The sequence below is a fragment of the Nyctereutes procyonoides genome, unplaced genomic scaffold (genome assembly GCF_905146905.1).
Source record: "Nyctereutes procyonoides isolate TBG_1078 unplaced genomic scaffold, NYPRO_anot_genome, whole genome shotgun sequence".
NCBI classification, from domain to species: Eukaryota; Metazoa; Chordata; class Mammalia; order Carnivora; family Canidae; genus Nyctereutes; species Nyctereutes procyonoides.
In genome coordinates, this window is record NW_026575034.1 from 20,553,687 (window position 1) to 20,568,706 (window position 15,020).

General features: G+C 37.2%; 1 protein-coding gene across 1 annotated transcript; it reads left to right on the plus strand.

The window, feature by feature from the left end:
* The first annotated feature begins 781 nt into the window (after nucleotides 1-781).
* Nucleotides 782-1,738, plus strand: LOC129504826 (olfactory receptor 6). The gene has a single exon (XM_055317709.1). It carries the CDS (start codon nucleotides 782-784, stop codon nucleotides 1,736-1,738), a length of 957 nt encoding a protein of 318 aa, XP_055173684.1.
* The last annotated feature ends 13,282 nt before the right edge of the window (nucleotides 1,739-15,020 follow it).

A 15,020-nucleotide genomic window follows, 5' to 3' on the forward strand; every position in this document is an offset into this window, starting at 1 on the left:
CTTCTTTTGGCAGTATAAAAATTTTGAGCCAGTCCTTGAGGAGGATATAACTGTACAAATTAATTTAGGATCAAATGTTTTATAGATATATAAAATCATTATTATTGTTAGGAGCTGTCTAAAAAAATCAAAATGTATTAAACTGCTCAAGAGAGCAGACATTTCTTCATTCAACTTTTTAAGCCATGACCCTAAAAATAGGCAAGTAATTGTTAATTACTTTTGCCAGCATCTTCAAAAGACGTAAAATATAACTGAGGAGTAGGGCAAAGCCCGCAATTCTCCTGTCAGGAGAGTGTTTTCCAGTTGATATTCTGCTTTTATTTCCTCCAGAATTTGAACTACCTGCTTCCCTGTCCTGCTCTAGACTGTCCTTGGCTCTTATTCCAATCATGATGGTTTCCTGATTTATAGCAGTCTGTGAAAGCTGGAAATACACCAATAAGGAAAGTATTTACTCCTCGTACTACCTGAAGACCTCTTTCAGAACAAGATCTGAAGGCCTAAGTCCTGAATCTGACCTCTTGATTCTGCTTTGAGATTCTTAACTTTGCATCTTTAGTGTATTTGTTTTCAGGTCCTATTCTGATGTCTGATTTTCTGGAGAGGATCTTGTAGTGTCACGTGACTCCCACATCACACCCTAGGACCAGATTGAGGCACTAGGGTTAAGTTTAATGATAAAGTACCTGTAGCCCAAGGGTCCCTTGCTGCTAATGTGGATCTCACTCTTCAATTTGTGTTATTTTCATTAAATACTTTGTCTTTTGGTGTCCTAGCCATGTCAAAGGAAAATATCACCCATATTCGTGAATTCATCCTGGTGGGCTTCCCTACTTCCCCTTGGCTACAGGTTCTGCTTTTCCTCCTCTTCCTCATCACCTACCTGTTTGTCCTGTTGGAGAATATGATCATCATTCTCACTGTGTGGGTCACTGGGTCCCTGCACAAGCCCATGTACTATTTTCTGGGCACTATGTCCTTTCTGGAGACTTGGTATGTATCTGTCACAGTCCCTAAGATGTTGGCTGGATTCCTACTTCATCCCAATACCATCTCCTTCCTGGGATGCATGATCCAACTCTATTTTTTCATCTCACTTGCCTGTACTGAATGTGTGCTCTTGGCTGCCATGGCCTATGACCGTTACGTGGCTATATGTTGTCCTCTTCGTTATCCAGCTATGATGACCACAGAATTTTGTGTGCAGCTGACCATAAGTTCCTGGGTGAGTGGTTTCGGCATCTCCATGGCAAAGGTATACTTCATTTCCCAAGTTGCCTTCTGTGGCAATAATATCTTGAATCATTTTTTCTGTGATGTTTCCCCCATCCTCAAACTGGCCTGCATGGACTTTTCTATGGCTGAGATGGTAGACTTTGTGCTAGCCATTCTCATCCTTGTGTTTCCTCTCTCAGCCACTGTTCTTTCCTATGGCTTCATTGTTTCTACCATCCTGCACATTCCCTCAGCCACTGGGCAGCAGAAGGCCTTCTCCACCTGTGCCTCTCACCTCACAGTGGTAATCATCTTCTATACAGCTGTGATCTTCATGTATGTCCGACCTCGGGCCATTGCTTCATTCAATTCTAACAAGTTGATCTCAGCCATATATGCAGTTTTTACTCCCATGCTCAACCCTATTATCTACTGCCTGAGGAACAAGGAAGTCAAAGATGCCATCAGAAAAACCATGTCAAGTGGCCAAGCCCTTTTTTTGAGAGATTCTTTTTGCTAAAAAGATTCAGACATTCCTTCTCTTTTCATTCGACTTAATCTCAAAAACACTGACATTAGGTAAAAGCCTGCAATTATAAACATACTGACTGAATACACAATTAAAGGAGAAGAGGCCAGATATATATATATATATATATATATATATATATATATATATATATATATAAAAGCTCCTTTTCTCTTCTTTCGGGCTTTAATTAAATGCTTCCTTTTATAATGCAGTAAGTGAAATAACCAGAACTTTATGAGACATATATTGGTACTGGAGTTATAAAATAATTTTATTTTTATGAAGATGCTAAGTAATAGTTATTATCCAACTAGTTTTTAGAGTTCTATTGGTGAGACTTCTTCATTTTGATTTTGTTTTGTTTTAAAAATCTCTTTGTCTTACGAGGAGTACACAGAAGGAGATTCTGCTATCATCAATTTCATGGCTAGGACCTGTTTATTGCTCCCTAGAGGGTTAGGACCTTGGTTCCTTTTATAATCAATTGGTGATATTCCATTTTAATTACTTCTTCAAATTTAAGAAAATATGAATTCCTTTTAGGATGTAATAAAAACACCATAAGGTAGACAGCATGCAAAACTTATCATGGCAGGGAATCCCTGGGTGGCGCAGCGGTTTGGCGCCTGCCTTTGGCCCAGGGCGTGATCCTGGAGACCCGGGATCGAATCCCACATCGGGCTCCCGGTGCATGGAGCCTGCTTCTCCCTCTGCCTGTGTCTCTGCCTTTCTCTCTCTCTCTCTCTCTTTGTGTGACTATCATTAAAAAAAAAAAAAAAACTTATGGCAGAAAGAAAACAAGATTAATATATATGTGTGTATGTATATATAGTCATATATTATTATATAAAGTTATATATTATTTATACATAAAAATATATAATTTATATAATTTTATAATATAAAATGTATACATAATGTAGAAGTTCCAGCAAATACGTATGTATTATAAATATAATATATAATTTCATGTTTGAATTTTCTTCCTTTGTTGGAATTTCTACATAAATAATTTTTACATAAATAACTCTTGAAAGCCATGAGCTAGACCCTCAGAAAAACTGGTAGCAATTAATTAAAGCCCATTCCTTTTCACGTAAAAGAAGCATTGACATTGACAAGAGGTCACAAGAGTGCCCTTGTTTAGATGGTACTTGGCCTGGATATGCAGGATTTTCTAAGGTTTCCAAAACATCCCTCTCTTATTTGTTTTCCTTTTGATTTTGGAAAGGTGGATGCAGTACCCTAGTATGTGCTTTCATTCAACTATTATGAAATTATAGAAAAGACATGGATTCTGTCTGGCTCAGCAACAATATTGAATGAGTGAATTAATGAAATATAGTCTGCCAAGAGTTTAAGGTTTGCAGGCATACTATTTCACCCCAACACTTTGGAAATTACATTTCACAAGTTTTAATCAGGTTATTGACTTAAATACCATATTTGCTTTGCTTTAACTTTATTTACAATGTAACTACATAGTCTTCTGATTTTGTATTAAGTTTTTGTATAAGGTCACATGAGATTGTTTTATTTTATATAGATTATTATATTTTATAGACTGTGATAGTTTCCAATTTATCTAAACTTGTTACATTCTCCTGGCCTTCATTACTTTTAGCCTAACAATTGTATATTCATAATAATATGTACTATTTTTCTTTAGTAAAAAGAAGCATTATGGTCCAAGGCCCTCACACAGGCACTAAAAATAATATAAGATGCTCTATTTTGAATCATAGAATTTCTTACCCCTGTGTTAGAATTTTCTAGTCTTTTTTTCCAAGAAAAAGCAGTGTTACGCTATATATATTTCTGCTCAAAAATCTTTGTTAATTCCTAATAGACAATTAATGTTATTTTGAAATCTCACAAGTTTAATTTTCATTCTTAAAATTCTTTTCAATGTTGGTTAAGCAGCTCTGTGGTCATTTATTATTATAACCTCAACTATCACCTATATTTATATAACCTGACATTCCTTTTCTGGTCTACACTGGTCTGGTCTATACGTCTGACTTTTAAAGTTTTCTATATAGCCATTAGATCATTTGTTATACAAATCCTCTGCACTTACTTATCTTCTGCTTTATTTGATGAACTCGATTCCTTTTTTTTTTTTTGCTTGAATATTTTATTTATTTATTCATGAGAGACACATAGAAAAAGAGAAAGAGACAGAGACACAGATAGAAGGAGAAGCAGGCTCTACGCAGGGAGCCCAATGTGGGACTTGATCCCAGGATGCCAGGATCACACCCTGAGCCAAGGCAGACTTTTAACTGCTGAGCCACCCAGGCGTCCCAAATGAACTTGATTTCTAAGAAAGTTTCTTTCTCCATTTATGATGTGTTTGCTTATGTTTCTTTTATGTTGACACTTAAAATATTTTACTTTTATATGTTTGGAACACTCAGAAAGTAGAAAAATAGTAAAATTAACAACTTCATCCACAACTCAGATTTTTAAAATTGAAGACCAAAAGCTGTATATAGATTGTATAATTATGCTGCATATTTAATATTGTACTCCAATTACAACTACATTACGTTATTCAAAACTGGAAGAGTGGCATTCAAAAAAAGGAAAGACAGAATGATCTGTAGCTGAATAGAAGTCTGCAGAGGAGGTGGCTAGGAAAAGGCTATGATTTTCCTGGACATCTATCAGGTAATGAACCAGCAAGAAAGTAATAGATAAATTGTCAAAACTGAGAGTAGCAGGAAGTTTTCCAGATGACTAAGTTGGTAAAAATTCCCCTTTGTTGCAGAAAAATTTGTACTGGATGTACAAGAGTTCAACCAAAGAGAAAACCAGTAGGAGATTAAAATATTTATTACACGGAGCTGGCTTATGCAGTTGTGGGGAGTGGCAAGGCAAATCTGAAATGTATAAGGTAGGCTGTCAGGAAGGGCAGCCTGGAAGTCTCACGCATGGGCTGAAGCTGCTTGCCACAAATAAAATTTCTTTTTCCTCAGGGAAGTCTCAGTTCTGCGCTTATAGCCTTTCAATTGGTTGAATCAGGCTCCTCTAGATTATCTAGAATAATCTTCCGTACTTAAAGTGAACTGATTATAGATTTTAATCACATCTACAAAATACCTTCCCAGCAACACCTAGATTAATGTTTGATGGAAAAACTGGGGACTAAAGCCCAGCCAAGTTGACACATAAAACTGACCACCAGGGTCCAACTCTTGGCACTCATTCACATCTCTTTAAACCACAAAATCTGTAAATCAAGACAACAACAAAGTCATACTTTCACCTACCACAATACAACTATCCTGTGTAAAACTAAAAATATCCTCGCCCTTGCCCCAGAAGATGCAAAGTCCTTGGAGAATGTGTGCTCTTCTCCTTTGATATGCTATAACTTAAATACTATGATATAAAGTTAACTTATTAGATATCTTATATTAGATGGTACAGGGATAAAGGAGATTAGAAAATGAAAACATATTTGTTATTTAGATATATGTATATTCATATACCAAATATTATGTGTGTATTCATAATAGAAGAAATATGAATAACTATTAAACTATTACAAATCTCATTTCATTTCTGCAACTGCTCATAGGGTCGTAACTACTATTTGTGAGTGCTTTCTTCAAGTACCCATGCCATATTTTTTTGCTCTCAAAAAGCATCTCAGTGTTTCATAGTTCTTTGCCAGGCAGGGTAACCCAAACCTTCATTTCTGAAAAGTCTGAACCATTAGAAGCACTGCCTGAACTAGATTGTTAGAATTTTCTATTAACAATAATCACAGTCATGGTGGTTCTGAGAGATACCTAAAAAGCTCTCTTGTAACCCGGACATACTCTTCCTTACCTCTGTTATATAGTAGCAACCAATTTCCCCTTGGATCAGGATCAGTCACCTATGGATTGAGAGACACAAGGAGACCAAAGTGGCCAGGTGGCAGTCTCAAATTCCAGTTCAATGAAATTATTATATCTCCTAGTGGAAATAGCCCTTCCTTTGGAACTAGGACATGTAGGCCACAAAAGCCACAGAGACAGGAAGCAAAATTTTTACTAAGACTTACTTGGGGTAATAAGGAATGGAGCCACTTCCATTTTTACCCCTTGATTCCTGGACATATGAATATTGGTAGTAGGAGAAACAGCAATATCTTTTGGATGCTAATTCAGATCATAGACAGCATCTTAGAGGACACTGCTCCAGCCCTACAAAACATTGCCATTTAGCTGGTAATGTAACTAAATCTTTAAAAGGGCTTTCTACCATACAATCTAACCAGCTACTTCAGTGATAAGTAGGTGGGGAACATGATAAGATCAGTGAATTCCATGAGGATGGAGCCATTGCTATAGCTCATTTATTGTGAAGTGTACTTCTTTATTGATCAGAAGCAATGCTATGTGAAATAGCATGACAGTACATAAAGTCATTATGTAAGCCCACAGATGGTAGTTTTGATGGAAGCATTGCATTTAAAAAGCAAATCTATATCCAGAGTTAATGTCTCTCCCAATGAGAACATAGTTCTGTCTCTTCCATGTTCCAAGTGTTCCAATATAAGATCCAGAACAGAGGAGTAGTTGTTTATTTTTTTCATTGCTATATAATTTAGCCTCTTGCATCTAGCACATAGGAGTTCAATAAATAATGAATGAGAGAAATTTAAAAAGAAAATAGCTGTGGAGGGAAAACAAAGCAGGAAACTCTATATGTATTTGTTCCAGTTAATTTACTTTAAGATACTCACTTATGTTCGGTAAGAGGATTACATTTTGGAGAAAGATTAAGACAGTCTTGCTTCCACAGCTTTTCTGAGACCATGTGGGGTCTTCACTATACCCTGGGACTTGGGGCAGATTGGCAGTACTAGCCCAAGGCATGGTCACTAAGTACACAGCCAGAGACGTGAGAATGGTCCTTCATGTTTCCTTTTCAGGTGGAGGGTTCCCTCTGGACAAACATAGCTCATTTACTGAGAGGAGAAAGCAGAAGTGGAGGGTCAGGAATCACACCTAGGGAATTTAAAATCCCTTCTCTTAGACTAGTATTTTCAGCAAGGGAACATGTCAGCTGGGGAGAAATTTCTCTTTAAATCAGTGGAAGGAAGGGATCCCTGGGTGGCTCAGCAGTTTAGCACCTGCCTTCGGCCCAGGGCTTGATCCCGGAGTCCCGGGATTAAGTCCCACGTCGGATCGAGTCCCACATTGGGCTCCCTGTGTAGAGCCTGTTTCTCCCTCTGCCTGTATCTCTCTCTCTCTCTCTCTCTCTCTCTCTCTCTCATGAATAAATAAATAAAATCTTAAAAAAAATAAATCAGTGGAAGGTCAAAGTCATTGTCATCACACAAGAAGGCAGAAGAACCACCCTCAAAGACAGGGCCCCAGCTCACTGTGGCCTCCAGGGAAAGCAAGGCCAGGCATTGTAAGTTCTTCTTTTGGGTCTTCTTCTCACACTCACTTTTTCCTCTTTTTTTTTTTTTTTCAAAGATTTTATTTATTCATGAGAGACAGAGAAAGAGGCAGAGACACAGGCAGAGGGAGAAGCAGGCTCTCCACAAGAACCCGAGGTGGGACTCGATCCTGGACCCCAGGATTATGCCCTGAGTCAAAGGCAGATGCTCAACCACTGAGCCGCCCAGGCATCACTTTTTCCTCTTTTTAAAATGAATTTATTTATTTTTTTTTAGTTTCCTTTGTTTTTTTTTAACAATAAATTTATTTTTTCTTGGTGTTCAATTTGCCAACATACAGAATAACACCCAGTGCGCATCCCGTCAAGTGCCCCCCTCAGTGCCCATCACCCATTCACCCCCCCACCCTCCCCCCTCCTCCCCTTCCACCACCCCTAGTTCATTTCCTAGAGTTAGGAGTCTTCATGTTCTGTCTCCCTTTCTGATATTTCCTACCCATTTCTTCTCCCAATTACTCAACATATAGCGTGACATTAGTTTCAGATGTTGTGTTCAATAATTTGTCAGTTGCACATAATACCCAGTGCTCATCACATTAAGAGCCTTCCCTAATGCCCATCACTCAATTACCCCATCCCCCCACCCACTTCCCCTCCAGCACCCTCAGCTTGTTTCGCAAACTTAAGAGTCTCTCATAGTTTGTCTCCATCTCTGTTTTCTTCCCATTCAATTTTCCTTCCTTTCTCTATGATACTCTATGCTGTTTCTTATATTCCACTTATGAGTGAAACCATCTCATATCTTCTTTCTTGGATTTTTCCTTTATTCAGCTTTTCCTTCAGAGCCCAGTAAGAGTGAAAATGTGTTTTTTAAAGGACTAAGCAGTGATCTTATCCTGACAATTGCTTGGTGGCTAGAAAAATTCTATTCTATATGTTGGCAAATTGAACACCAATAAAAAAATAAATTTATATAAAAAAAGAAAAGAAAAAAAGAAAAATTCTTTCACAGGGTGACCCGGTCAGAGAAGTAGTCTGTCCTAACTCCTCCCACAAGAGGAGACAGGCAATCTCTTGTTCTATGTGCCTCTTCTCTTGGTAGTGTTTGCCATTCAGACACAAGGCTGCCCATTCCCAGAGAGGATCTGCAAAGCCAGAAGAATGGAAGGGCCTTGACTCACTGTTCTCACATAAATCCTCACAGCTGGTACCTTCCCCATTACTGGCAAAAAGCTACTTTATTACCAATTTGTATTTGCACTCCTTGGCTCCCTCAAACAAGCTACTACATCTTACAGTAAAATCTATCAGTAGTGTGTCTAATCCATCTGAGGTAAGAATTTTATCTATGTTTCAGGGAATATTATGAGGTAGGTGTCTGTGAGTAATTATGAAATGGGAAGGATCCTAGCTAGGAAATGTGACTGGTTACAAACTGTTATCTATACCTTAGGCCATCTCAGTAATGTTGGTCTCAGTAATGAACATCTCTAGTAATGTTGGTCTCCATTCATTCATTCATTCATTCATTCAACAAATAGCAATTAAGGATATTCTATAATTCAGACACTGTGCTATATATTGAGCAAACACTATGAATAAGATACAAACCCTATATTTAAGGATCTGTATAAGAATATTTAAATAGTCAGAGTACCTCCTTACTCTGAGAAGAAAGGCAAGCTTCTAGGAAATAGTGACAGCAAATGTTCTGGAGTACCAGGAAGCTGTAACCAAGAAAAAAGATCAAGGGTATGAAGGAAAGAAAATGAAGCATTCAAGGCAGAGGGACATGCAGGTCCAAAGGCCTAGAGACAAGAGAAAACAGTTTCTTGGGGAACTCCAAGTTGATCAGTATGGAGGGAAGTTGTGTCTGGATAGGGATGGAAGAAGGAGGGGAGGCTAATGGCCACTGTAAGGAATGACGTAAGAGAGTTCAGCCTAGCCAGATTATGAGCTATGTTGCATAACATGCCAAGAAGATTGGAGTGGATCTTGAGGGCAGTCATTAAAGTATGTTAAGCAACAGAGTAACATCAAAGTTATAATATTAAGATTTTTATAACAGTGTATAAATGGATTGCAGAGGATAAAACTGAATCCAGGGAGATCAAGATGCGGGTAATTTCCAGTGAAATTGATAAGGCTTTGGAAGAGATAAGGCCTAAATTGGATAGTAAGAAGCTCAAATCAATAGGAAGTCATGACCTCAAGGACACCTAATTTACTAGGCTTCACATTCCTGATATCCTTGGTCACCATCTAAATTATAAATGGCTATAATTTCAGCTACTCTTCATATTTCTGAGTTTGCCCTCCCCTGACCCTACTTTTTACTGTACCCCTTTCACCCTCTTATCCAAGAATAATACTTTATGTTCCCTGAATCCTTTGGTCCTTCTTCTAGAAATATTCCCACATTTCTTAATCTACAGCATTCTCCTTCCACTTCCTTGACTACAATAATCCTGACTCTTCCCTAAGAAACCTGTACTCCTGCTCTACTCTTTTTGGTGGATTCTGATCACTCTTCAACACCCCATTTATCTGTGAGTTCAGAGGTGAGGTTAGCATTCTCTTTGTTTCCCAGCAGCACTTTCCAAAGCATTATATCTCTATTCTCATATAACAGTATCTACTACTCGAGGCTATTCCATTCCTTGTCATTTTTATTTCCCACCTTCCTGGTCATCCTTTCACACTTTTTGTAGACTTCAGCACTTAGATCATAGTTTCCTAATTCCTTAATTCTGCCATTGCCTTGGATGAATTTAGTGTCCATAGGAATGACCTTAGTTCCATATTTTTCAAATTCAAATAACTTATATGTTAGACAATTTTAGCCACACATTCCAATGATTCACTATTTTGATCATGACCTGAGCTGATGACAGATGCTTAACTGACTGAGCCAGCAAGGCACTCTGCTTTCATAACAGTTTTCAACCTCAAAGAAACTACATGTCTTGATCCTTTTATTATTTTTCTTTTACTCAATCCTCTCTAGACCATTCTTCAACCATATTCAGCCGGAATTCCACAGTTGCGTTTAAAGCTTCTACTACAAATTCTCTCAGTTCTATTGGAACCCTAATTTCTCACACCATCTCTTTTAAAAGTCTCCAATTGTACATCAGTGCCACTCACTTTCTCTAATTCTATACCTAGGATGGATACAAAATATTTGCACACAACCCAGAAATTTGTGATATTTCCTGCCCTTCAACCTTAACTAACCCCTCAATCCCATCAAGAAATCCTTTTGATTTTACTTAATTCATCAATATTTCCTATTCTTCTTGCCAAGCACTCAAAAGCTCACTCTCAAGCCTAGCTTCCTCACCCTTAACAGATAATTGTTTTCTTAACTGAGAATATTGAGTTCAGATGTAATCACTCTCAAATCCTCTAGCCCTGCCATACTAACATCTCCTGATCCTCTTCCTCCTTCTATTAATTCTATAAGTATTCACATTCATCCTCACCTCTTTGCTTCCAGTTTAAGAAGATAAAGTTCCTGTAATTCTAAGGCCAGCTTCTCAATTGCTCTCCTTGAACTCATCCCTCCTGTCTTCCTTGGACCTTGGTCTATCTTTATCTCCTTTAACTTTGACTACTGTCTACTGGCTCCTCTTTTACATTTTATAAATATACTAAAATCACCCCTATCCTGAAAATAATAAAAATATAAAAACTTACCTTGACTTCCCTTCCCCCTCGCTACTTTCCAAACTTTCTACCTTTTATATTCAAAACTATAGAAGTATAATTTATACCCACTATTTCAACTTCCCATCTCTTCTTTACTCCTCAAATCTCAGCAGTCTTGAGAGAAGAATCTCTCACCTTCTACTGAAACTTCTATATACGGACTTAGCAACAATATCTCCAAATTTCATGGGCTTTTATTCTATTCATATTTACTGGATCTCTGCACAACATTTGACAGAACACTCCCTTTTTGAAATTGTCTCTTCATTGCCTTCCACAAGTTCTACTGATAAGTTTATCTGTTTCTTTGCTCTTGCCTTTCCTTGAACCACTTACTGGCATTTCTTCTTTTTAGACTTTAATGTTTCTTATATTTAATTCCTTGGCTTACCCATCTTCTCTATTCTACATACTTTGCCCATATAAGCTCGTTTGATCATTTCAATCACTATGGATTTGTAAATAATTGTAAATTCTTTTAAATCTCCAGAGGAGCTCTGGAGATTTAAATTGAGCACCCAATTCTTGATTTCAACTCAGGTCATGATCTTAGGGACGTGAGATCTTGGAAAGCCCTGCCTAGTGCACACATTCTCTCTCTCAAAAAAAGAAAAAAAAAAACAAACTTCAGCCTATACCTTTTCCAGGAGCTTTTGGTTTGTATAAAAAATATCTGCCATACACTTTGGCAAGGATCTCCCCAAACACCTCTGCAAGTTAACAGGACATGCCTATTTTCTATGGCCCTGGGTTCCTTTGGTGACATCCCTACTCAGGAAAAAGTCTGAACTCTTCTTACATGGCTTTCAAATCCTTCACAATATGGTTTCTGCCTGCTTTCTTAGCCTCATCTCTCTTCCAGAAGCAAATATATTTAATGGTTCTGGATACTCTCTCTTACCTTCTTTGCTCATGCTGTTTCCTCCTCCTGAAATGTCCTGATTGTCTTCTCAGTTCTCTTTGTCAAAGTATGTTTAAATTTAAAATCCATCCTCAGTGCTACCCCAGGGACTTAGATTATGGCCTTCTGTTCATTCTCTAGTTGTCATTTATTTTGGATTATTTTAGTGTCCATGAGAATGACCCATTTAATTCCATATGTTTAAAATTCAAATAACTTACATGTTTAGATAATTTAGCCATCCATCCCAATGGGTGAGATATTTCTTCACTTTTTCTTTCCTGTCCTGTGGGTTTAGATGTCCTACAAAATCTCTATCCTTTACTTACACATCTTCCACATTGTATTGTCAATATCTGTTTATTAAAAATATACTTTTCCTTTTAGACTGTGAAATTCCTGAGGATACTGACCAAGAATTTTTGCTCATCAAGTACTAGGTTACTACTAGGCACCAAACATATATTTCACCAGATAAATGTTTAAATGCTTTTTGAACATTGAATGAATGGCAAGTTTCAATGTTGTATTAATTTTGTTAGGCTTGGATATTATTTCATATATGCTGCTTGGGATTATTGGTTCTTGAAGATCCAAAGTCTCCCTGCGGTTTGCTGACTCCTGAAAGATTTTTCAAAAGCTCTCAAAATAGCCCTTAAAGGGGAATTAAATTAAATGATGTGTCATATATATATATCCCCCCTAAGTTGGTGGTTTGAAGGCATTTGGAAAATTAAGGTAAATTTTTGGAGGCTCAGTGTTATGCAGACCTAATATTAATTAGAAATCCTATTATATAGAAAGAATCAGAGTGAACCAGTAAACAATAGATATGTGGGGAAATTTTTGAATTGATCATTATACTTAAGGAATTTGACACCATAAGGGCTGAACAGCTTAACAGTATACATTAACATATTATATATATTACATATTTCATTGCCTGTAAATAGGTTTGGAATACCCCATTCATGATCTAGAACATTTTGTTTGCTTAAAATGAAATTGAGTCCTTTTTTATTTTTTTTAATTTTTTTGAGTCCTTTTTAAAAAAATTATTTTAAAAGAATGGGTTTCCTCTACTGATACACAAGATGTATGTAGCTTAGAGGTTTTTTGTCTTAAGGAAAAGTAATATGATGTTATTTAAAATTCTTTATGAGATGGTCTGAATAACATGGCAGTTAAGAAGATTGTCTGGCTTCAAATTCTGACTCTGTCATTTAGTAACCATGTAATCATAGAAAGCCAAGTAATATCTCTGTGCCTCAGTTCTCTTATCAGTAAAGTAGACTTAATAATTTATCCATTTCATAGGATTGAAGGAAAAAAGCTCTCAGAATAAATCTGGCACATAATGAGAGTTTAATATATTTTGCCTACTATTCTGACATTAATTCTTTGGAGCATGGCCATAACCTATGATATATAAGGTATAGGACTCCAAGAATAGCCTTAGACAACTCTTCAGTTACCACTTGTCTTTTAGGATTTGTCATGCTGATTTGGAGGTGACAACAATGGAAAAGAATTGGCAAAGATATTTTATTTTTTTAAATTTTTATTTACTTACGATAGTCACAGAGAGAGAGAGAGAGAGAGAGAGAGAGAGAGAGAGGCAGAGACACAGGCAGATGGAGAAGCAGGCTCCATGCACCGGGAGCCCGACGTGGGATTCGATTCTGGGTCTCCAGTATCGCGCCCTGGCCCAAAGGCGGGCGCTAAACCGCTGCGCCACCCAGGGATCCTGGTAAAGATATTTTAAATTAGAGTTACTTTTTTTGAATATGTGTCTTTGAAGTAGTCTTGTATAAGCACATTTCCTGCCTTTTGCATATGCGTCAATAAAACGTACTAAGTCTCTTCAGGATGAGTGGGGCTGGCACCAGTAGCAATAAGAGCAAAGTCTCTCCAGGCCATTGAAAAAATAAATAAAAATTAATTAAGGACTAGGAATATTGAATTAGGGTCTGAAACATGTTGAGCTGGATAATGTAATTTAGCTGACAAAGGCAAATATGTAGGCAATACAGAATATTGTAATACTGTCATTGTGATGCATGAATCACTTTTATTCTAGTGATGCTAACATTATAGATCTTGCCAGAGAAGACAGTCCCTGAGTTCCAAGTTTTCCCACTAAGTCAATATCTATTTTTCTTCCATCCGTCTCATTCATTTATACACACTGAGCAAATAGACTTCATTCTCATGGGAATTTCTGGTTCCTTAAGTACTTGTAATTCTTCTATTTATCACCTCCCAAACTGGTTTTTCTTGACTTATTTCCATTGCAAATATCTAGCCAATCACCAATTATTGTTGTTTCTGCTTCCAACATGTATCTTGAATCTATACTCGTACTATTTCCCTGACTCATCTTACTTGTACGACCACAATCACTTCTGCACATATCTTTTTTGTGGTTGTTCCAAGTTTTTATTTAAATTTTAGTTACCATATAGTGTACCATATACTCTCAAGAGTAGAATTTAGTGATTCATCACCCATATAAATTACATATATCTGATGTGGGAAACAAAGGCAGAGGAAAAATTATTAAATTTCCTTACTACCTATAGACCATTGACAAGTCCTTAGAAAGGCAGAGTGACATTCCTCTAGGGACTCAGCTGCCTCAATGTTAACACTTTGCTGAGGGCAAAAGGCAATCTTTGCCCAATCCCCAGGACCCTGTAAGTCTACTTTAGCATATAAAAATTCCTTTAGAAATTTCCTTTATCTCTAAATCCCCCAAGATATGTGTTGGCAATCATCCCCAAGCATATGGCCCACCAATATACATCTGAAGGTTCTCATGACTAAAGTTTTATTAGACAATAATAAATGACCTTTTCTCAACAATAGCAAGCCCCCTCAAGGCCCTGGACACCCTATTTCCAAAATTCCTTAGGGACTTACCCTACCCCTAACCCTTCCCAACTTGAAAGTATATAATGGGCCACTCCTCATGATCCCAGTGAAGCTCTTTCTGCCCACAGGTCTTGTCCTTATGTTTTAATAAAATCACTTTTTGCATCAAAGATGTCTCAAGAATTCTTTCTTGGCCATTGGCTTCAAACCCTAACTTTCTTTTCTACATCATAACTGCCATCTTCTACCTATTACTCCTTTGTACAACTATAAGAGTTATCTTTTAAAAATATAAATTTCCTGGTGTCACATCTGTGTGTGCACTGTAGTCCATATCCTCTAGAAGGCCGAGTATGATTTGGAACATGTGTATCTCTCCAA